Raw genomic sequence first — 24030 nt, forward strand, 5'->3', positions numbered from 1 at the left:
ACAATTCAAGATGAGTAAAGTTGAGCTTAATTGCCACTTGTTTGCGCACGCTGAGCCCCTTGTATAGGGGTATAGCCATCAAACCTGTACCGATTACATATAGCCGCACCGGACTCGTCTAACCGCGTCCGTGGTTTTAACGACCTGTCCGATGCTTTAGTTGGTGAGGCCGTTTAGTGTGCGGCTGCCACGGTCTTCCGCGCGCAAGGAGCGCTCAATATTTCCATTTACTGTAATGATGCCGCGCGGACCGGGCATCTTAAGCATGAGAGAAGCGTAATGCAGTATTATGTTAAAGTGAGCGAAAGCTTCGTGTCTGAGTAGTGCTTGATAATCACTTTGGAACGGAGCGATGTGGAACGTTAAATTTTCGCTGCGGAAGTTATCGGGAAAGCCGAATATAACCTCTAGTAGCAGGGAGCCCATGCAATGGGCCTCTGGGCCTGGCGTTACTCCTTTAAAGGTAGTATTGTTGTGGCTAATTTTTGTTGGGTCTATCCCCATTTTGCGGACTGTGTCCTGATATATCAGATTTAGACTGTTGCCGTTGTCCATCAGGACTCGTGTGAAGTGGTATCCGTCAATTATTGGGTCTAATACCAAGGCAGCCCATCCTTCACGCCGGATACTTGCCGAGTAATCCCGATGGTCGAACGTGATCGGTTGGAACGACCAGTGGCAGGACTCCACGGTGATAGGCCCTGGGGCATGTGTCTCTAGGAGTGCCGCTTTGTTTCTCCCCTTTGTCACGTGTAACACATTTACTGTTTTGACTTCTGGTGGAAATTTCTTCTGTTCCCCAGTGCTTTGCTTGCGAGGCTCGTCCTCGTCTTCGCTTGGTGTATCCTGCCCCTTATGTTCGGCGTTGAGCTTGCCGGACTGCTTGAAGACCCAACATTCTCTATGGGTATGATTTGCAGGTTTATCGGGGGTGCTATGGATCTGACATATTTGGTCCAGAATCTTGTTTAGGCTGGACAGTTCGTCTCTGTTGCCTTTGGAGGACAGCTTTTGCTGACCTGGCCGAGAGCTTCTGAATCCGGCGTTTACCGTCGTGCTCTTTGGGCTGTCTTCTTTATTCCGGCGCTTGTTTCTGTTGCGTCGTGATTTCCCGTTTTCGTCCCTGACTTCGGATGTACTTGGGCCGCTGGTGCTGCATCGGGCTAACCAGCTGTCCTCGCCCGCGCAAAAGCGGGTCATGAGGCTTGTTAATGCTGCCATTGTTCTTGGCTTTTCTTGGCCTAGGTGTCTGGCGAGCCATTCGTCTCGAACGCTGTGCTTGAAAGCTGCTAAGGCTTCGGCGTCCGGACAGTCGACTATTTGGTTCTTTTTAGTGAGGAACCTGTTCCAAAGCTTTCGGGCTGACTCTCCGGGTTGTTGAGTTTTATGACTTAAATCGTCTGCATCCGGTGGTCGGACATAGGTCCCTTGAAAATATGCCCGAAAGGCGTCTTCGAGCTCTTCCCAACTTCCAATGGAGTTTTCGGGGAGGCTTTTAAGCCAGTGCCGAGCTGGCCCTTTGAGCTTGAGGGGTAAGTATTTGATGGCGTGGAGATCGTCTCCTCGAGCCATATGGATATGGAGGATGTAGTCCTCAATCCAGACCCCAGGGTCTGTCGTTCCGTCGTACGCCTCTATGTTTACGGGTTTGAATCCCTCTGGAAATTCATGGTCCAGCACCTCATCGGTGAAACATAGGGGGTGTGCGGCACCCCTGTATTTGGGTGTACCGTGGTGTTGGGATGTTTGTTGTGTTGCATTGCATGCTAGAGCGCGCTTGCGTGGCCCGTAGATGGATCTGGTTGCATCGTCCTTTTGATGCGAGCCCTCACGTGGATCGCGTACTGGCTTATGTGCGGCGTCGTTTGCCGCTCTATGTTGGCCACGAGGTCGTCTATCCGACCGGATGGCTGTTTTGTTTTTTGGTTGCGGGGGATCTAAGGCCATCTCATCGAATTCAGGTAGCAACTTTCGCTTCGGGTAGCTCTTGGTGTGGCGATTACCGCCGTACTTTACTGCAGTGTTGAGTATTTCACTCCATCTGATTCTGAGTGTGTCTTGTGCAGCCCTGAGCCTTTGCTTCTGCCTTTTCAGACTCCTCGCATTGGCAACAAGCCTTTGATGGGCATTCTGTTGCTCCGGGTGCCTGTTCGGTGTGATGTCGTCCGGACTGTTATCTTCGACGGAGTCGGGTTGTTCGGTTTGATTCTCCGTGTTGCCGTAGTCGGGCGATGGTTCACCCTGCTCTATCGCTGGGTCTATATGATCGCTGTTTCTGCCGAGGTGGGATTTGGAGCGGCGCTTACGCCGCCGCTTTGACTGCTTCTCGAGGGAACAACCCTTCGCTGCGTCCTTCCGTTCCTCCTCGTCGTTTTCTTTGGGTGTGTCCATCATGTATACATCATATGATGAAGTGGGCGTCCAGTGCCCTGTGGGCAGTGGTTCCTGTTCGTCTCCTGCATCGTTATCCATACCGTCGATGTCTTCGGAGTCGAAGTCGAGCATGTCGGTCAGATCATCGACAGTGGCTACTAAGTGGGTGGTGGGTGGGCGGCGAATTTCTTCGTCATCCGCATCCCCATCCTGCCGAACATAGTTCGGCCAGGACTTTCTTGACAGGGAGAGAGACCTTAATGAGTTCAATATGTCGCCGAAGGGCGAGTGCTGAAAGATATCCACGGAGGTGAACTCCATGATCGGCGCCCAGTCGGATTCGATAGGCACGGGCGCAGGCGGTTCAGAGTCCATGGCCGGGGAAGAATCCGGTAGTTCGGCATCACGACTCCCGTGAAGGGTAAGGTCGATACTCGACTTGATTGCCGCTGAGAATACGGCCTTCGTGGTGGGGTCTATCCACCCGTCCATGGATGGCGCAATTGGCTCCGAATTGAGGGTCGGAGCGGTTGCCGGTGCGGTCTCCTGAACACTGTCCGATAGTAGAGCTAAATCATGCTCGTTGTGACTGTGCGGCACACTCGGCAGGGGCTCGAATCCGTCGAAGATCAAGTCTCCGCGAATGTCGGCCGTGTAGTTTAAGCTTCCAAACCTGACCTGGTGGCCAGGGGCGTAACTCTCGATCTGCTCCAGATGGCCAAGCGAGTTGACCTGCAGTGCGAAGCCGCCGAATACAAAGATCTGTCCGGGGAGAAAAGTCTCACCCTGGACTGCATCGCTATCGATGATCGAAGGAGCCATCAAGCCTAACGATGACGACACAGAGGAACTCTCAATGAAAAGCACCAATGTCGGTGTCAAAACCGGCGGATCTCGGGTAGGGGGTCCCGAACTGTGCGTCTAAGGCGGATGGTAACAGGAGGCAGGGGACACGATGTTTTACCCAGGTTCGGGCCCTCTTGATGGAGGTAAAACCCTACGTTCTGCTTCATTATTCTTGATAATATGAGTAGTACAAGAGTTGATCTACCATGATATCAGAGAGGCTAAACCCTAGAAGCTAGCCTATGGTCTGATTGTATGTTGTCCTACGGACTAAAACCCTCTGGTTTATATAGACACCGGAGGAGGCTAGGGTTACATAAGGTTGGTTACAAAGGAGGAGATATCCATATCCGTCTTGCCTAGCTTGCCTTCCACGCCAAGTAGAGTCCCATCCGGACACGGGACGAAGTCTTCAATCTCGTATCTTCATAGTCCAACAGTCCGGCCAAAGGATATAGTCCGGCTGTCCGGAGACCCCCTAATCCAGGACTCCCTCAATCATCATCTGGCTAAACATAATGTGATATGATCACAGGGAAAACGGAATGCGGAAACGAGAAAAAGAATGTCAAGTTGTCGCTTCACAAGGATATCGATAAAGTCTTGCCTCGGGTTCTGTTATATTGCGAAGCAAATGGAATGGTGTACATGAACATAAGGTTCACGTGATAATTATTCTTCTATATGTAGAAGTCAATATGGATGCCCAGATCCCGCTACCGATTATTGATCAAAAGGTGTTATGGGTCATGTATGAACTTGGGGGGGGGGGGGCACAGGCTTAAGGTTCACCAATTTGTTGAGCACTAGAAGTGTTAGGATCATGAGAGGTATTCACCAGATTATTCCATGAAGTTTAAAAATATTCTAAGAGAGAAAAATCGATTTTTTTTGTAAATCAGGAAGGTCCCGAAGGACACCTAAAGCCATTGAAAGGCTTCCCGAAACCTTTCGGGATATTCTGGAGGGGCGCCGTGGACTGCCCACTTGGCCAAGTCCAAGTGGGGCAGCCTCATGGCCCCAATTGTGGGCCCCCTTTGCCCTGTGGGGCAAGTTGGGGGGCTAGGGTTTTGGTGGGGCACCCACCTTTGGTGCGCCGACACTAGGAGGAGGTGCCTCCTCTTCTAAGGCAGCCCTTCCTCCCACGCCTCTATAAATATGAGAGGGGCAGCCCCTCTAAACACATCTCATCTGGCGCAGAGGCTGCCCCATCTCTCTCTCTCTCTCTCACGAAAAGTTCTTATGCATTCAGGGTGCTCCACCTCCACCTCTAGTTCTTCCGTAGGCTCTTGTTCTAGATGGTGAAGCCCTGCTGGATTGGTATTTTCGTACACATGGATACTAGCATAGGGATCATCTATTTGATCCTCTTTCAAGGGAGAAAATTCCCATGTTTGGGAGGTTTAATCCTAGCTACGGGAATCTGTAACAACAGTCTTCACCAACTCTTCTCTCCACTACATTTGTTGGTAAAGATAAGATCTAAACCTCTCTTGCATCTTGATAGTGATCCTGGGCATGTACGTAGGTATGACTAAAAAAGTATTTTTTTTCCTATGTTCCCTAACAATAGCCAACCAAGTACTCTCCTCGATAGACACAACAACTGGCATGATCCGAAGAGAGCCAACAGATCTAGCAACACAAACGTTCACAAGTCCTTCGTCAACACCAGATAAGACATTGCCGAGGTAGGTAGATGTCGAAGAGACCTTATTCCAACATGCCATTGCCGCCACAACCTCGTCAATGCCACTAGGGAAACAAAACATAAAGAAAAGAAAAACGAGACAGGTGGGTCCCACTCTTGCCACGATCGAGGTCGTTGGGTGAAGGAGAGGAGGGGGACCAAGGCGGTGGCGTGGAGAAGACCTTTCGTGTTGGCCGCTAGGGTTGGCAACATGAGGTGGACAAAAAACCTTCACCCTTCTTACCTCTCGAGAATTAAGAGTTTTGAACTTAAGTGAATTCCTAGTGCTTATTATTTGCCCTAGTGTCCTTACAATGGTACCACCTCCGTCCGAAATTACTTGTCGCTCAAACGGATGTATCTAGTATTGAAATACATCTAGATACATCCATTTGAGCAACAAGTGCAATGGACGTGGCTTAAAGTTTTTTTTTTTGCGGTATTGATTACCAAGAAAGATAGTTTGATGGTACTATTTTGAAGACGGAATTAACAACCACAAGATACTATTTTCTTAGACTTAGCTCCACCTGGTATAGTTGCTAGTACTACTTTGAAAATTGCTTTATTCTTATGGTTATTTGCATATTGTTCTTATATCGACACATTCATGGAGAGACAAGCAGTGATTTCGGATCCAGAGGTGACGATGCACCATAGCCTCAATGCAACATCGTCTGAAAAAAAAAAGTCCAACAAAGGAACCCCGTACGCCACTTGGGTCAGATAAAGAAAGAACAATGCTATTCTTACAAAAAAAAAATCGTACACACTAGTTCAATGTGCTGTCAGTTATTCTTCAGACGCCAATGCGACCCTACCAACGGGGTTATCCCACAATTCTCTAATGCTACATCGTTACATCGTCAGGCATTGCAAAACCAGAATAGCTAATGATTCACATAGACTATAGAATGCATTATAGACAATGAAATGCATCGTCGTCACGACATAGGTGGTCGATCGGCGACAACTAACCAACAAAGGACTAAAACAAGCAGTCTACTTAGGGGGAACAAGCTCTGAATTCCCAGTTTTTAAGGGTTTGGGCTCATCTCCTTGGGACACATCTCTGATAGTCATCCTACGGTACATGCTGACATGCTCAACCTCCTGCAGCCGTTCGTAAGCATTATCTCTTCGATCATCTGGAGCTCAGACTTCATGATATTGGCTTTCTCCATGACCTTCGAGTTGATCTCTTTCTCCTTTGCAGCTCCACCCTGCTCTGCCCTTCTACCAGTCTGAACTTGTTGGCAGAGTAAACATCAAAGTGCTATCTCAGCCTTCACTAGCTGACTCATCAAAGTCGAGTTTCAGACTTCACTATCTGATTTAACAACTAACTTGCATAAACTAGAAAATCATTCTACTACCATAAACTCAAAAGCTAAACGATATTTGTAGACCAGTGGGAGCAGGCTGAAGACGTCGTTCAGGCAGTGCACCAATGTACCCACCACCAGCGGGATGGACAAATGTTGCCGGGCAAACTCCACATCCGCCAAAGTTCTTCCAGTCAACTGCAAGTGTATATAAGAAGGAAATATATGCAATTAGCACCACAAAGACACAAAGAATCCATCAAAATAAATTTTCAAGCTACACAAGCACACCTGAGTCGAACTTGAAGCATGAAACACACGACAGACCATCTGCATCGATCCTCAGCTCAGCAAAGAAGTGCTTGGGAACAAGATCATCACAGCTACTGGCACCTTTATGCCTAGCAAGAAAATTTGCATGCAGCCACGGACCACAGTAGCAAAAGCTTTTGACGCCCACTGCTTCAACCAGCTCATACTCATCCCCCTAAAATATTATATTATAACAAACAAAAATAAGAAAGTGCTCACAAGATGGATATATATACTTGGAATTGCATTATGAGCTATCAAATTCAGCCCCGACTCTATAGTCTGGAACCAATTGGAAAGTACAACCAAGGTTTACAAGGTGCAACCCATCATGGGACTACCAAGGGCGAAACAGCCTCACATCTGCTGGGCTAGGTGCGCAATCAACACCAGTAGACTCATGCAAGAGATGTTGGCAGCATAAGCAATGAAGGCACAGTTCTAGACCTCATGCCAGTTTCTCTATAATCACACCTATGTCGTGAGATTAATGAGGTTGTATGTTTGCAACCATCTAAGTTTGCTCAGGTGTGACTCATTTCCAGCAATAGACATCAACACATTAACTTTTGAAGCGGAACATAAATAAAGCCAAGTATGAAAAGGTGTCCAGATTTGTGATTATGTAACAGTCACGAAGTGGCACTATGCACTGTTTATAAACTTCAGTTAGATCAAAACCTGATTCATGCCGTTGTAGCGTTCCAAACCCTTGCGCGCACATGCTGGGGCATTCCAAAGTTCAGCTCGCTTAAGTTGCCTCTTGGATAAGCGTGGCTGATCCAGCTTAATTTCCCTGAAACAGCACAAGCGTCAACATCACGCACATTTCTTGATTTCAAATGTCCATCAAATTAACAACTAGTATGATTTTCAACACTGAGCGCTATTGTCACACTGAACAGAGTCTGACAGAAGGGAATACAAGTGCCAGGTCTTTGAAAAAAAATCAAAACTCAAAGGGTGATAAGCTGCATCAAACAAATAATTTTGGACCTTAGCTGCTATCACTACTAGTAGGAGGCTATTTCCTGTGCTTCTTAACGGCAACACTGAATATAAGACATGGAGGACAACAAACTGTGTCATATAAACACAAGACAGGGAGCACATGATTAAACCATGTCATGACCAGTCACATCAAATACGTAGACATGAAACAAAAAGTATTGTTTCATGTTAATATCATGGAAAAGAGAGATTTGTACCATACTCCCTCCATTGATACAGCACTATATTAACTCCCATTTACACCACTCTGCAGGAGTAACTGCTAACAATGGGCATGTTCAACAAAGCTAGTTGCAACTGGGTAGGGGGTTAAAAGCTTGATCATTTGGTCAGCATAATAGTAAAATCAATCTGACCAAAATTCACACAACGAAGAAGGGTGCTACTGGAGTGACCCGGCCGTTACAGAGCAGCAGAATTGGCGGGTGGAATTAAATTAGCACCCATAAATCAAATCCAGCACATTGCAAGGATTAGAGATGTATAGAGAGATCAAGGCATTTTCTAGTCTGATCAGCATAGTTGATTGATGCTATATCAGCTCCAACTTATACTAGTGTATGAGTGGAGTAAATTGCACAAAACCACCAGTTTGAAGGCTAGGTTTGTGAAAAACACTACAATACATTTTTTTTTGCAAAAAACACCATGTCTACCGTAATCTTTTTGCAAATAACACTGATCGACGGATTTGCCTCTGTTGAGTATGTTTATAACAAATGGGGCCCGTCAGTCAGCCTGACGTGGCACCGCTTAACACCTCGCATGTAACGGCGATGTTTGGGACTTTATCCTCTTGTGTGGAGCCCTGTGGGGTCCACCTGTCATTGAAATAAAAAGAATAAATCTGTCCGTTCTCGCCTTATCTTCACCAGCTCGCTGCCGCCCGTCCTGCCCCTGTGGTCAACGGCGCATGCCCGGAGGCCCGCACCCGACGTGCGCCCGACGCCACCACGCGCTGACGAGCCGTATTGCACAACCCCGCCGATCTGACAAGGGGAGGGAGTAGCGGGCTGGCCGCCGACGATGTTGCTTCGTCTCGTGCATCTTGACGGCGACCTCCTCCGAACCAGAGCCACCGTGATGCTCCAGCAGGGAGTCGCCGCCTCCTTCCTCAGCCACGGCGACCACCCTGCTCACTGGCTACTGCAGCTCCTACGTCGATGGCGGCTCGAGCGCAGAGGTAGAGGCACCAGCTGGATTGGAGCAGGGAGAATGGATCTGAGTGTGGAAGGCGCCGGCGGCTCGGTTGCCGTCGCCCGTCCCGACCCCAGCCGAGGCAAGGGCCGCCGTTGCTGTTGCCGCATCGAGGGGGGGGGGGGGGGGGGGGGGGGGGGGGGGGCAGAGGACGCCGCTAGTCCCGCCCCGGCCGAGGGGCAGCCTTCCGCCACGCGCCAAGGACGATGTGCATCGCCGGGCTCGCCGACCTCATCCAAGTCCCGCCGGCGCTCGTGGCCGCCGCTCGCAGGGGAGGAGCACGAATCCGAGGTACAGAGAGGGGGGCGACTTGATTCTTGCCGGATCTGGGTGAGGGCTGGTTAACGGCGGTGAATTTCGTGGAGCTCAGAGGCAATGGTGATGGGCGGCGGCGGCGCTCCTGCATGTTGCTGGCTCGAGGGAAGAGAGAGAGATCAAGGTGAAATGCTGACAAGTGGGCCCATGTCTAGTAAAACGGTTTAACTTAACGGTGTTAGAAATTGGTGCCACATCAGCCTGACTAGCGGACCCCATTTGTCATAAACGTGCTCAGCCGAGGCAAATCCGCCGATCAGTGTTATTTGCAAAAAGATTACAGTAGACACGGTGTTTTTTGCAAAAAAAATGTATTGTAGTGTTTTTCGCAAACCTAGCCTTCAAACTGGTGGTTTTGTGTAATTTACTCGTATGAGTAAGTCTACAGGAGTAATTGTTACTAACTGCTAACATTGGCATATTATTTAACAAAGCTAGGAAGTAGCAATTGTCAGTGGGTTGAAGCTTCATCATGTGGTCAGCACAATAGTAAAACCAATCTGCCCAAAAATCACACAACGAAGCAGAATTTCAGCATCCATGAACCAAATCCAAGGCATTCAGCACATCGCGAAGATCAAGTTATGGAATTGATTGCGTTGCGGGGGTGGAGATATAGAGAGATACCTTTTGTCGAAGCACGGAGGGGGGGTGGGCTTGGGGTCGCCGGCATCCGGGACTCGGCGGTTGCGGAGCACGTAGGCGGTGCGAGGCGAGTCAGGGGAGTCCTCGCGCTTGGCGGTGGAGGAGCCATGGTGATTTCCTCCGTGCCCCCATCGCCGCAAAGGGGTGAGGATGATCGCTCGTCGCGGCGTGCTGGACGAGGCTCCGCAGTCACATCCTCCGAGTCCAGGGGGTGGGGTGGTCGCCCGACCCTCGCAGACTCGCGCTTGCGCAGAGGAACATGGCCCTCGGCGCGCTTGGCCCGGCGTGCCGGAGGCTCCGCCACCTTCGCCTCCGGCCTGGACCGCTCAGGGCGCTTGGATCTCCGGGACTCGCTGGTGGCGCGCTTGTCATGGAGGCCAGTCATCTCGGCGGCGACTCCGGTCGGTGGGACAGGATTTGGGGGTGGGGAGGAAGACCAAGGGGGAACGCCGGACGGACTCCAACGCCAAGTGCACCCCAAGCCCGAGGTGGACACGGCCTCCTTTGCCATCCAAAGGCCTTAAGCCCAAACAAATAGCCCACAGAAGGCAAATCAATATTTATACACATCTGTGTTGCTCAAAGGATTTGCCAGCGCTCGAGACAACACAATTTGCCATAAAAATATTCGATTTGCCATGCTTAAAAACCCGACAATATAATTTTACCATTTTTGAATTTTATACATATTTGCTCTCAATAAATGTACATACTTTTTCACTCTATGGAAAAATTGTACTCCCCCCATTCCCTTATACAAGGCCACTATAAAAAATACATTTTGCATCTATACAATGCCACTTACATCAATGATGTTTTCTCATACTAAGACCTCTTCCAATGCAAAGGTGCTAAGATGAGGTGCTAAGTGCATTAAATACCTTAGCAACTCAACTCCCCAATGCGTAGGTGCTTAACTTGTTGTTGCTAAGCACACTTTATTTAATGAGTTAGCACCTAAAGTCTTTCATGCATTGGTCAAATTGTTTCATTCATGTGGTTTGCCTAGGTTCTCGCGCTTGTCATTGGTTCTTCTTAGGGTCACCAAAGTGCTCTCTCCCCTCCTTAAATGTTGTGCCATGTCATTTTTTCGCTTATGTGGCATGCTTAGCATCTATCCACCGTGGAGCACTGGGAAGGGCCTAACAACTTGGTTAATACTTGCATGCATGTAGTCATAATGACTCTGTGCTACTTCATTCTTATTCCTTCCTTGCATGCATGCGGATGTACTAGTGATCTCGGTTAACAAAAGAAAAGTTGGCTTGTAAAGCAGTCGTTAAATTTTATCTTGGTACTTGTAATCTGAGTTTGTGACCTTGTATAAGGGAACGAAGGGAATACATATTTTTTAGAAGGCGACGCACTCAACTTTATATTAATAAAAGCCCTAGTAGAGTAAGGTAACAACGTTAAAAGTCTTACGGTAACCAACTTGAAGAAAGAAAAAAATAAGTGCTACTTTGGCATTTCCATGGATAACTCTTCGCTAGGGTTAGCTCCTAGAGATAGTAGGGAGATCCCCCAGCCGCTGCCAGACTGCCGGGTAACTCCGGTAGAGGTCTGCTTCCCTTTTCGCACGAGGCGCTCCACCTCGGGATGGACATGTTGCGGCCTTGTTTGTCTGATTCACGCAATTGTGTTACAACATGCTCACGGATCCTGCAATGGGATCGAAAGGAAGATCAAAACCAATAGGAGTTTCTGGTGGAGATGATGCCCTGGAGGATGTAAATCACACCCCATGGGATGTGGATCACAAGCCCTAGGCGAACCACACGATAAAACCAATCTGAGTTGAATCCGCCAGGAGGAAGCTCTACATGTGCAACAATGCGGAGGATAGCAATGTGTCGAATGAGTACATGGAAGAGAATTATCCACTAAATGAGGATGACTTAAACCTTTCAAAGGAAGAGCTAGAAGAGTTAAACTATACTCCCTCCATTTTTTTTAGTTTGCATATAAAATTTGGTCAAAGTCAAACTTTGTTGACTTTGACTTAGTTTATAGAAAAAAATATCAACATTCACAATATGAAATCAATATTATTAGATGCATTACGAAATTAATTTTCATACCGTATAGCTTTAGTATTGTAGATGTTGATATTTTTTCCTATAAAATTAGTCAAACTTTACAAAGTTTGACTTTGATCAAATTTTATATGCAAACTAAAAAGAAGTGGAGGGAGTGCGTTTAGGACTTCCAACGCAGAGATTGACATGGATAATCCGGTGTTTACGGTTGGATTAGTTTTCAGTTATATGAAAGAGGTGAGAAGGGCGTTGGATGAATACGGTGTCGGAGAGAGAGAGAGAGAGAGAGAGAGAGAGAGAGAGAGTTAAGATCCATAAAAGCTAGAAATTAGGCAACTAGGATGAATGTGTTTTGTTCAGAAGGTTGTCCTTGGATGTTTAAAGCATCTAAAGACAACAAGACATGGAGCATTGTCATTAAGAACTACAATGGCAACCACACCTGTCGGAGGAGCTTGGATTCTAAGTGCTTGACTGTGAACCTACTTACAAAGAAGTCCATTAAGAAGTTTAGGGATGACATAAGATGGATTTGAGCACTTTTGGGAAGAAACTTCAGAGAGAGTACAAACTACTCCCAAATAGATGAAGTTCAATAGGGCGAGGAAGACAACACTAGAAATAATTCGTGGGAATGAAGCAGACCAGTACAATCGGTTGTGGGATTATGGCCAATAACTCATAAGAAGTAACCATGGTAGAACATTCATTGTTTGCACTATGCAGGTAAAGGAGAAGGATGACCAAGATCTGAAGGACCATTTGTCTTCATTATATTGGGCTTATGATGCCAGCAAGAGAGGGTTCTTAAAGGGGTGCGGACTAATTTTATATGTTGATGTTGTCACTTGAAAAGCATGTACAAAGGTCAGTTGCTTTGTGTGAAGTGGGCATAGACCCAAATGATTGTATCTACCCCATAGCTGCTATGGGTATGATCGAGGTGGAATCAACCTATTCATGGGAATGGTTTCTCACGACATTAAGAAAACATGGACATTTTCAATACCTCCCCCTATACTATCATGATTGGCAAGAAGAAGGGGTTGATAAATGTAATTGATAAAGCGTTTCTAGATGTTGGACATAGATTTTGTGTTAGACATCTACATCAGAATTTCCACAAAATGTTTAAAGGAGAGACACTAAAAAATAAATATTTGGGCCATTGCGAGAGCAACCACTGTTGATAAGTGGAATGAAAACATGGACAAGCAGGAAAAAGGATTGCATTGCCACTTACAAATTGGATTGAAAGTAAGCCCCAAAACCAGTGGTCAAGGCATTTTTGGTGAATTCCCAAAGTGTGACATCCTTCTAAATAACATGTCTGAATTTTATGTCAGTTATAAATGATAACTTTTCATTACACGTACCTCTGTCTACAACATGAACTTGTTATGGATGCATTGGTTTTACAATATTTACTTGCTTGTAATTGCAACCATATGTTGGAAGCAAGAGCGTTGGTTGTTCTATCAATGTTACATTGCATAATGGGCAAGATAAGTGTGAGACATGAGACGAGATAGAGGGAAGCAATAGAAAAATGGAACAGAATTTGTCATAAGATTAGGCAACCTTCATGAGAACAAATGGACCCTTTAGTGCCATGAGACTGTCCTTCGAAGAGTCAATATTTATGAAGTGGCATCTTAACAAGAGCCTGAAGGAAGGATAGCGAAAAGGACGTATCTTCCTTTCCACAGTACAACATGGAAAGTTAAAATCAAGAACAAAAAAATATTTTGCTAGTAGTGTTACATATGCGCAACACGGTTGGACTTTATTTCAAACATCTGTAGGTATGAAAGCTTATTACATGGCCAACCACTAAAAACTATGTAATAAAATGATATCATGCACACTGCTAAAATGCTCACTATCATATTGCCCTGAGCTTAATTTGTGCACCATGCATGGGGCGCAACATTTTCTGGTTATGCGGCACATGAGAATACGTTGGGCCAAGCTCGAATTCGAAATGTTGAAGGATCATGCACAGAGCCATCTTGGCCTCAAGCAGAGCAAAATTCTGACCGATGCAGATCCGTGGACCCCAACCAAATGGGAGGAAGGCACCAGGATCCTTGGATGCCTTGGCTATCCCATCAGCAAACCTTTCTGGCTTGAACTCATGCACATCGCTTCCCCATATGTCTGGGTCATGGTGGATAAGCAGCACAGGAAGCTCGATGATCACACCGGCAGGGTAGGTGATGCTTCCAATCTCTATCTCCTTGTATGTTTTTCGCATGAATGCAACAGCCGGCGGGTAAAGACGGAGAACCTCGTAAAGAATCATGGTCACCTACAAGTAGAGTGGTAAATTTTAAAACTCTAGTTGCCATTAGTTTGGTGTTAGTATTGCAATATCAAAATGTACTCACGGTTTTGAGTTTGCTAAAGCCGTCATACTCGGGCTTATTCTTCGCAAATAGGCCAAGGACCTCCTCCCTTGCACGGCCCTGCCACTCAGGGTGCATGGCCAGTACGATCATTGTCCAAGTGAGAAGTACCGATGTCGTCTCTGACCCTGCAAAATAGAACAATTTGCATTCCTCTATCACTTCTTCAATTGTCATTCCTAGGATGGGCTGACCCTTGTCGTCTGTTTCCCTCATGTTTGACTCAAGCATTAAGCCGAGTAAATCATCTTTGGTGCTTTCTCCTTGTTGCATCGCTTGCATTCTTTTTTCAATCAGGCCTCGTAGAATGGATTCAATCTCGTTATTAGTTTGATGCATCAGTCTGTTCTTCTTGGTAGGCAAGGACCTGGAAATTTCCTATGGATATCAGTACATATATATGAATCGGGTCCGCTAAATGAGTACATACATTTTACGTTCAAAATATGGATCTCACTGCTAAATCAGTACTCACATGTAAAAACAAAAGTTCAGGAACATGCATGCTTACAATATTAGAAGGATGGTAAGAGTTAAGGAATTACTCACATATAACCAGGAATGAAGATCTTCTTAACTTCGGCCACAATGCGGTCGGCTTGCACAGACTGCAGCTCGAAAATCCTTCTTCCTTCGAGGTAGCTGCTGCCGAACGCGGTGCGTGAGATGACATCTCCGGTGAGGGTCTGGAACTCCGGGCAGACATCCACCTCACAGCAACCGTCAGAACCGAGGGACTCGATCCATCTGCTCACAAGCTCTTCACAACACGCAGAGAACGCCGGCATCATGAGCTGGAAATTGAGGGAGCCATGCGTGATCTTCAGTAACGAACTTACTCATGGTAGTAGTAGTAGTAAAACTATTCAACTGAAATTAATACTAGCTTGCTAGTACAGTAGTCTGGTAAGGAAATACAGTAATAGTAAATAAATTACACTTAATTACCTTGAGCTTCTCGACATGGAACGCCGGGTTGAGGATCCTCCGGTGCTTGACCCACTTCTCGCCCTCGTAGACCGCCACGCCGCCGGCGAGGAGCCTGGTGAGCGTCGGGAACCGGAGCTTCTCGAAGTGGCCGAACTTGTTGGACATCACCTCCCGGGTGACGCCGGGGTCGGCGATGGTCACCTTGGGGACGGGGCCGAACCAGGAGACGCACGTCTTGCCATGCTCCCGGACGGTGCTGCAGAGGTACGGCGCGACGTGGGCGCGTATGTCGTGGCACCGCAGCGGCAGCGCCCTCGACGACGCCTCCTTGCCCTGCCGCCCGTAGTCGCCGAGGTCGCCGACGGGGAAGCGGTACGGCGTCCCGCGGAGGCCCTGCGCCCGCAGCGCCCGCTGGAGCCGCCGCGGCCGCCACCACGTGTAGTCTACCAGCCGCTTGACCTGCCAGAGAAGCGCCAGGCCCAGGAGGGTCCATAGCACCATGGCTGGGCGGCTCGCCAGCACTCCGAGAACCATTGCTTCTTGCTCCAGTCAGTCAGATCAAATGGAGGAAGAAAGGCTAGATGAGAGTGAACTTTGCAGTGGATGGGTAGTAAGGCGTTTGGCGACGGAATATATAGAAGGCAGTGCCACAGAATTCCATGGATTGGTCAACGATGCCACGTCCGTTGGTCCGTTGCTCCGAAGGAACTTGGTGGAGAAGAAACTATAATGGATCTGATTGGGCAGATTATGGACGGTGACGCGGCAGGCCTCCATGTGGGCGCTGTTTCCTGTCTGCTTCGTGTTGCTTGGCTTGAGCTCAGACTTTTTTGTGGGGAGCTTGGATGTAGTACTGCCTTTTAATATTTTTATAGGGGTTCTGGACGTAGTGCTGAACAACGCACGATCGGTTCATTTGTAACACGAAAGAACCAAATCATGACATTTAAGTTTGAGCATTTTTGAAACGGAATATAATGTAAAGAATACTCCCTCCGTAAAGAAATACAGTATGAGAGCATTTAGATCAATTTTTTTAGTGATCTAAATGCTCTTAGAGAATCTCTAGTAGACCCCGTAAAACGCCAACCCGCAAAACTCGTTTATAGTTAGCCAAAAAACGCTTTTGCGAGCCGATGCGGGCTGCAGCCGAGCAGACCCCTCGCCCGCGTCGGCCCGCAAACCGAAAACCACAGATTAGCCAATTTGACAGCGATTACGACGATTGAGTTCAAATTCGAAAAATAAAACATAGTTCGTGCGCAAATAAAAGTATAGTTTTTCTACGACAAACACAAAAGGACTTCATGCAAAAGCAACAACCACGTCCATCATCATCTTGGTCGCTTTTCACCCGGCGCTACAGTGAATGTCATCAAGTCACGAGCTACCGCAATGGTGAAAAGCGAAGCAAGTAGAAGAAAATCGAAGAAGCATACCTTCCGGCCATTTCGTCGAACATCTAGCTTGCGGTGGAAGCATCGCCGTTGAAGGGCATCGTCGTGGTACCTCTTGCCGGGGCGGAGGGAGAGGATGAAGTCGCCGACCTTTTCGTAGGAGCCTTCTTGCGCTTCACGCCCGATACCTTGTCCTTCTTCTCCGACAGCGGCCGGGCAGATCGCACAGCGGCGGCGGGCGCGCGTGCCTTCCTGGCGGGGCCAGCCGGATTTCTGCCCTGCACGGCGACGTTGCCCTGCCGCTTGCGGACAGGCGCGATGGTGCCTTGAGCAGTGGGGGCGACATGGTCGATGACGAGATCTGCCGGAGGGGATTGCGCGTGCGCGACATCCACGATGACGGGGGACGGATGGGAGGCTTCCATGGCGGCGAAGAATGGTTGGGGAAGATGGACCGGAGCGAGCGAAGGCGGGGCAATGGCGGTGAAGGGGGTGGGAAGCGGGAATGGCCGCACGAAAATTTTCCTCGCGCAAAATCTCGCTGTGGATAGGGGGCGAGCTCGGGTCGGCCTCCCACTCCGTGAATCTAAAGGTTGAGGGCGAACTTTTGCCGCGCCCCGCAAAAAAATTTACAGGTCGTGACCCGATACGGGGTCTGATCAGGCAGCTTTTTTTGCGTGGACTCATATTTTGACGGTTATTTTACGAGTCGAGATGTTATGCAAGATCTGCTAGAGATGCTTTTATATTTCTTTTCGCGGCATTGTACCTATCTACCTCGTCCCAAGAAATACAAAAAGGGTAGAACCAAATAACCACTTCGTTTTCCTTTTTCGTGAGATGTTGTGGTCGATGCTTCCTTTCTGCTTGGTGTTGCTTTGCTTCAGCTCAGAATTCATTTTGCGAGATGGTATGGTCGCCGTTCTGGTCAAATCTCCCGTATTTTTTCTAGGGAAGGATGGGAAATCTCTATTGCTCGCTCGCAGCAACAAAAATGTCGGCATGGCCCAGGCCCAACAGGGAGGCGAGAACAACTGCTTTTATAAAGTTTTTTGGTAGCGATTTTTAGTGCTGTTTTGACAGTTTTCTTCTGTTCGGTTTACTGTTTTGTTTTTTGTTTTTCTTGTTTTTCCTTTCTTTTGAGTTTTTTTAACAAAAAATTCTGAACAATTCTAAATTTCTCAAGTAATTGTTTTTATGATTTTTGAAAATTTTAAGACCATTTTTTTCCAGTGAACATTATTTGAACTCACAAATATATTTGTAAAGCCATGATATTTATTAACCCTGAACCATTTTTTTACAATTTGAGTCAAAAATTTATTAATTTGTGAAATTTTTTTAAATTCGAGAGGCTTTAAGTTACTAAATTTTCCAAAAAAATACAACCTTTCTAGAAAAGTGCAGCAGCCATTTTTTGGAGGTAAACCAGTTGCAAAATCAGAGAGAAAACACAAAGTTGGAGAAAATTAGTCATGAGGAGCCTCCACGCGTAGGTTGGCAACCAAAATCGCATTATATGAGTTACCTCGATTTTTTGACACAGAGAGCATCCAATAGATGGCCCCGAAAGGATGTACCACAAAAGGGGAACAAAATATTTGTGAGTTCAAAATAAATACCAACAAAATTTCAATGATAATACAGAAATCAAATTGGTCATATTTGGAACAATGATTTGCAAGAGGGAATTGTATACATTAGTTTGGGTTGTTCTCTTCTGAGTGAATAATTTCTATGACAGTCAAGAATACAAATATAAAGTTCTATCCTCACCACTAAGGCTAAAATGATAGTTGGCTAGTTACATTAGCGTTGAGCTAGAGGTAAATGAAATGTATTCACCATTATATCATTTTACTTAATGCAATACTCTTTTATTACTCAATACTCGAGATGCATGTTGGATATTTGTGTTTGGATGGAGTAGTAGCTATAGACGCAAGCTAGATAGTAGCCTATGGACAGTTGGATGTAATGCCTATATGTTTTCATGACAATGATGATTTGTCATACACACTACAATTTAATCAACACATGTGTATCCTTAAGTTAATGCACCATTGCTCTTTGGAGAGATGTCTGTAGTGAAACTATGAACCCCGCTCCAATGTTCCTCACTGATAGAACCTTTCATTTACTTTCATATTCTCTAGTTTATTACTTTTAATATTAAAAAATCCAAACAGTTTAATAGGTTGTGCAACTAGCAAAACTAGTGAGATTGGCAACGTCACTATAACCTGTGGGGGACACAAGTTAAGTTTCTTAGTTGAGTGCATGTCTGATCATTAGGCATGTGATTTTTTATTCACAAATTGATACCTTGGTTCCTTAACTGAGAGGAAGCCTTACCGCTCGCTACCAACCATCTACACTTCAGGTGCAACAAACAATGTATTCTAAAAGTAGCAGGTGCCCAAAGCGGATATAACGGTTCAACAAGCCTCCTTGTTGTTGCAGTTGACATGAAAGGTGGTGTGTCCCACAAAGGAAGAAATGGGTCAAAAAAAACAAGGGCTCGTGATGGCAACTCACAAAGACGACACACAAGGGCTTGCGACTAAGTTGTTCGTAGACGTTAGTAGCACAACCATAGTTCAAAAAAATTAGTGGCAGTCATTGAATATCGAAATTGGATAGTGATCCATACATGATTTTCCATTGAATAAATGGGTGAGCTTAGGTTCATATCCAACCTTGTACATCCCTAGAAAATGGAGTACAGCACACACATTTGCGATGTGAACTAACAAAAATGGATCATGGAAAAAACAGTGCATGTGAGGATGTGCCATGACACATATTGCTATAGGCGGTATAATCGGATAATCTAAGTAGCATCTAGAGTACTTTGCTTATATATGTACATTGAGAGAGAGGCCATAGAACAAGGCCTTTTTCATAGTTTGGTTTCCAATCGATGGTGCCTCCATTGGTGGAGCCAGACAAGGATGGCTAGATGAGCGAAACACAAATGTCTAGGGAAAATAACTCTATACCTTCTAATTAACACGCTCTCTTACCCAAAATACATTTCTTCACAAAAAAATTGACGTATCAATAGTAAAACATAGGAGTACATACGTAGATCTCAATTTGAAAATCCACATATCCATAAGTAAATCCAACATTTCCTATCACAAGGAACACATTCATTACCTTGCCCAAAAGGGACTCGCAAATTGCGCCTATGAGGACGTTACTAAAGGCAGCATAGCCAGATACTTCGAGTAGCAGAACATTGCGCTTATAGAGAGATGGTAGAACAAGGAACTTTTCATATTTGGATTTTTTGGTTTCCCGACTATGGGAGGAAACACAAACGCCTCTGCGAAAATGACTATTTATTTTAATTAAACACCCTACCCCCTACCCCAAAAAGTATTTATTCACAAAATTTCTGAAGGCTAGGGAGAGGGAGCACCCCCTCCCCCCAAGGTAAGAAATGTGTCCAATTCCACTTATTAGTAGTAAATATAGGAGTACATATGTGGATCTATATTTGAACATACTCATAACTATAAGTAAATCCAACATTACCTCTCACCATGAACAAATTCATTACCTTGTCGACTGCACTGGCAGGAGTTCCACACGTAGATCTCAATTTGAACATCCGCATATCCATTAGTAAATATAATATTTCCTATCGCAAAGAACACATTGATTACCTTGTCCATGAGGATTTGCTAATTACACACGTGAGGATATTTCTTGGCACATCACTACCGAAGGCGGCATCGCCAGATACGCCAAGTAGCATACGGAAAGTGGTGCTCATGGACAGGTCGTAGAATGAGGAATTTTTTGTATTTGGATTTTTTGTTGGCTGACTGTGGGAGGAAATACAAATGCCTCAGGGAAAACGACTCTATTTATTTTAATTAAATACCCTATCCCTACTCGAAAAGCATTTATTCATAAAATGTTCGAAGGCTAGGGGCAGGGGGCAGCGCCCTACAAAACATATGTCTAGTTTAATTTATCAGTATAGTAAATAAAGTACATATGTGGATATCTGTTTGAACATCCTCATATCTATAAGTAAATCCAACATTTGCTCTCACAAGGAACACATTCATTACCTTGCCAATTGCACCGGTAGGAGTGCCATGGGAGCAGTTGTGCATAGAACACTACACAAAACATAGGCATAGGCCAATCGGCAAGTGTATATATATTAGGCGGAAACAAAAGGAGCTTATATTGTCTAGGCTAGTAAGTTGAGACAACAATACTTGCACTGCTCCAAAGATGATGACATAAGAGGCATCGTTGTCTCCACTACGACAATTGCTCCTGCCGCCATGATGGGAGCAATTTACCGTACGCACCACATTGCATGTATGATTTTGGGAAGCATATCTCCACCCTCAGGTGGCGGCATGGTATATATTGATTGGGGAACCAAGCCGAGATTATAAATGTTTTTTTTACATAATTGAGGATCAAGCAAAGCAAAACCGAATCAATCTAAAAGCATCATGGTAGGAGCTGTACACTATCTGGCATGGTTTAAACCATTATGGTTGCATTGTATGTGGCATGTCCTCTGAGTAATAATTATAATATCATGCCCCAACCACAACTTCCTTATGCGGCAACTCAACAGTGAGTGGTTTTGTAAGCACATCATCAACCTGATCATGAGATGGAATAAGCTGAATATCCAGTAATTTACAAGCTACCCTTTCTGTGAAGTGAAAATGAATCTATATATATGCTTACTTCTTGCATGGAACATATGGTTGGTTGAAAGGTATGTTGCCGCAGGATTATCACACCAAAGAGAAGGAATTTTGTCCCATGGCACGCCAAGCTCTTTGAGCAAAGATGTTGTAACGCCCCGAGACCGATGTGCCAGGTGTCTTCCAGTTATTCGCTGTTGTTGCCTTGTCATTGCTTGCGTGTCATGCATCTCATACCATGTCATCATGTGCATTTCATTTGCATACATGTTCGTCTCATGCATCTGAGCATTTTCCCCGTTGTCTGTTTTGCAATCCGGCGCTCTTATGTCATCCGGTGTCCCTTTCTACCCCTTTTCGTGTGCGGGTGTTAAATGTTTTCGGATTGGACCGAGATTTGTCATGAGGCCTTGGTTTACTACCGGTAGACCGCCTATCAAGTTTCATGCCATTTGGACTTCGTTTGATACTCCAACGGTTAACCGAGGGACCGAAAAGGCCTCATGAGTGTTGCAGCCCAACACCCTTCCGAAGTGACCCAAAACCCACCTAAGATCTCTCCATCATCTCGGTCGTTCGATCACGATCACGTGGCCGCAAACCGCACCTCATTTGGACTCTCCTAGCTCCCTCTACCTATATATATGTGATCCCCTCCGAAATTCGCGTAGATGAAACCCTAAAAACTCCTCCCCGTGCCGCCGGACACTTCCTCCCGCCCCGGCCGGACATGTCCACCCTGCCGCCACATCACTCCGGCCAATCCGGTGTTGCCACGTCATCTCCGCCGCCGCTCCAGACCAACCGGCGCCCGCCACCTGTCAGCCGCGCCTCCCCCGCCGCCGCGGCCCGCCGGGGCCCGGATCGGGCCCTCCTGGCCCGGGGCGCCGCCACCGCCACCCGCGGGCGCCCGAGCCCCGCGCCGCCGCCCGCCTTTAGCGCGCCACCGCCCGCCTTCAGCGCGCCACCACCCGCCGCCCGCCTCCGCCGACGAAGCTCCGCCGCCGCCTGCTCGCCGGCGTTCCCGCCTGCCTCGCCACCGGGTTCCCCCGCCGCCGCGGGTCACCATCGCCGGTGCCGCCTTGCGCGCCCCGACCCGCGCCGGCCCCGTGCCACCCTCGCCGGCGCGCCCACCTCCGGCGACCCTCCGGCCGACGTCTCCCTCCTCTCCGGTCACTTCTCCGGCGAACAGTGATCCGGCGAGCTCGGATCTGACCTCGGGGCGCGTGCAAACCCTAGATCCGGTTGACTTCTTCTCCCTCTCCCAGATATTTTTTGCAAACTTTGGCATGTCATAACTCTCTCATCGGAGATCCGATTTGTGCGTGTAGCATATCAAAATGTTTGTCTCGACGAGTACATCATTTCATCTCATTGCATCATTTTCATTTGAGCTCATCTTGATGTCCGAAATGCTGTTGGAAGAGGGCTATGTGATGAATTTATCAGATCTGTTTCAGCAAATGGCATTTTGTCATTTTTGCCATGATTAATGTGTGCATGCTATGACCTTGAGCTCTACATGTGTTTTGTTATATGCCATGCCATCTTTACAGGGGTGTATGCCATGTATTTTTGTGATATTTGTGGTGACTAGCACAAGCTTGCAAAGTAGTCTAATCGGTAATGCTGATTTCAGGGACTTAGAATTTCACTAAGTCCTTGTCCTGTTTTTGTCTTTATGCCATATGTTCATGTTGTTTCCTAGTGATCCGTGCCTCTTTTGAGGATGATCAGTAATGATGTTTTTTTAATATTGTGGTGCTCTATCCATCCATGTCTTTATTTGGAATTATGGAGCACCCTTGCTTGAGTCAATCGAGCTCTACTTTTGCTATAAATTGATCCTGGCAGATTGTTGACATGTTTAGCGATTTTGCCGAGGATGTTGCTATTGATCCGTGCATACTATGTTGTTGTTCTTGCCATGTCTAGCTTCTATGCTATGTATTCTTGATGGGTGTATGCTTAGTTTGTCATGCCATGCTTTGTAGTGAGCGCATCGAGCTCGTAAACATGCCTACTCGTTAACTGATTTGCATGCTCCGGTTTTTCACTAAGTCTGGATTTGTTTATGTTTTTGCCATGTTCACATGCTTGCAATTGTATTTTCTGATCCCTTTTGGCTCAAGGTCACTAAGGGACTTTTGTTAAGTGCTTTAATTAGCTTCATGACATGCCTTGCTTTGCCATGTTAAGTTCCTGTAGCATGTAGTTTTCATGCGCTAAAGATTGCTTCCTGATGATAAATTCCAGACTTGTGTTAATTTCACTAAGTCTGAAACCTGTTATCATTTGCTCTTTTGCCATGCTTGTTTGAACCTGTTATTGAGTGAATTAGCCGTAGCTCAGTGTTCATCTTTTGTCAAGAATCATGAGTGGATCCCTGTCATGTATTTTGTTGTCATGTTTGAGTGTTGTAGCATATTTATCTTGATGCATTTAGTTGATCACTTGCTGATTATCGCAGACCGGTGCCATATTTGTTTTGTTTGCCATTTCCAAACCGTGCATCCGATTCCGGTGATCTTTATATCGATTTCAACCGAAATAACCTCACCTTTCCAGTGGCACTCTTGGATTTCCAAGTTGAGGCCAGGTTCAATCATTCCTTTGCAAGTCATGCATATGCACCGCATACCGCATATCATACCATGTTCGTGTGTTGGTTGTTTACTATGTTGTGTGCTTCTTTCCGGTGTTGCTTCTTTGGGTTGGTTCCGGTAACGTCGTGTTTGTGAGGACCCGTTAGACTACGTCCATTTGTCTTCTTCATGGACTCGTTCTTCTCCGTGCGGGATTTCAGGCAAGATGACCATACCCTCGAAATCACTTCTATCTTTGCTTGCTA

At 46.5% G+C, this 24030-nt stretch overlaps 2 protein-coding genes across 2 annotated transcripts; both read right to left on the reverse strand.

Annotated features, from left to right (window-relative positions):
- Positions 1-5650: 5650 nt before the first annotated feature.
- LOC125515323 lies at positions 5651-10202 on the reverse strand. Its single transcript, XM_048680775.1, has 4 exons — positions 9697-10202; positions 7228-7342; positions 6526-6721; positions 5651-6432 (listed from the first exon to the last, which is right to left on the reverse strand). The coding sequence occupies exons 2-4, from the start codon at positions 7234-7236 to the stop codon at positions 6293-6295; spliced, it is 345 nt and encodes a 114-aa protein (XP_048536732.1). The 5' UTR covers positions 7237-7342; positions 9697-10202; the 3' UTR covers positions 5651-6292.
- Positions 10203-13518: 3316 nt separating this feature from the next.
- On the reverse strand, positions 13519-15704 carry LOC125515324 (cytochrome P450 72A15-like). The gene is made up of 4 exons (XM_048680776.1): positions 15110-15704; positions 14711-14955; positions 14144-14528; positions 13519-14064 (listed from the first exon to the last, which is right to left on the reverse strand). The coding sequence occupies exons 1-4, from the start codon at positions 15623-15625 to the stop codon at positions 13639-13641; spliced, it is 1572 nt and encodes a 523-aa protein (XP_048536733.1). The 5' UTR covers positions 15626-15704; the 3' UTR covers positions 13519-13638.
- Positions 15705-24030: the final 8326 nt, after the last annotated feature.

The sequence above is a fragment of the Triticum urartu genome, chromosome 6 (genome assembly GCF_003073215.2).
Source record: "Triticum urartu cultivar G1812 chromosome 6, Tu2.1, whole genome shotgun sequence".
Classification (NCBI taxonomy): domain Eukaryota; kingdom Viridiplantae; phylum Streptophyta; class Magnoliopsida; order Poales; family Poaceae; genus Triticum; species Triticum urartu.

What these genes read in the sequence shown, in the direction of transcription:
- LOC125515323 (XM_048680775.1), bottom strand. An exon ending in ATGCTTCAAGTTCGACTCAG is followed by an intron (nt 6,433 to 6,525) that starts GTGTGCTTGTGT and finishes ATACACTTGCAG; the next exon opens with TTGACTGGAAGAACTTTGGC.
- LOC125515324 (XM_048680776.1), bottom strand. Translation starts at nt 15,625, where the DNA reads ATGGTTCTCGGAGTGCTGGCGAGCCGCCCAGCCATGGTGCTATGGACC. An exon ending in TCCATGTCGAGAAGCTCAAG is followed by an intron (nt 14,956 to 15,109) that starts GTAATTAAGTGT and finishes CTCAATTTCCAG; the next exon opens with CTCATGATGCCGGCGTTCTC. An exon ending in ATCTTCATTCCTGGTTATAT is followed by an intron (nt 14,529 to 14,710) that starts GTGAGTAATTCC and finishes GGAAATTTCCAG; the next exon opens with GTCCTTGCCTACCAAGAAGA.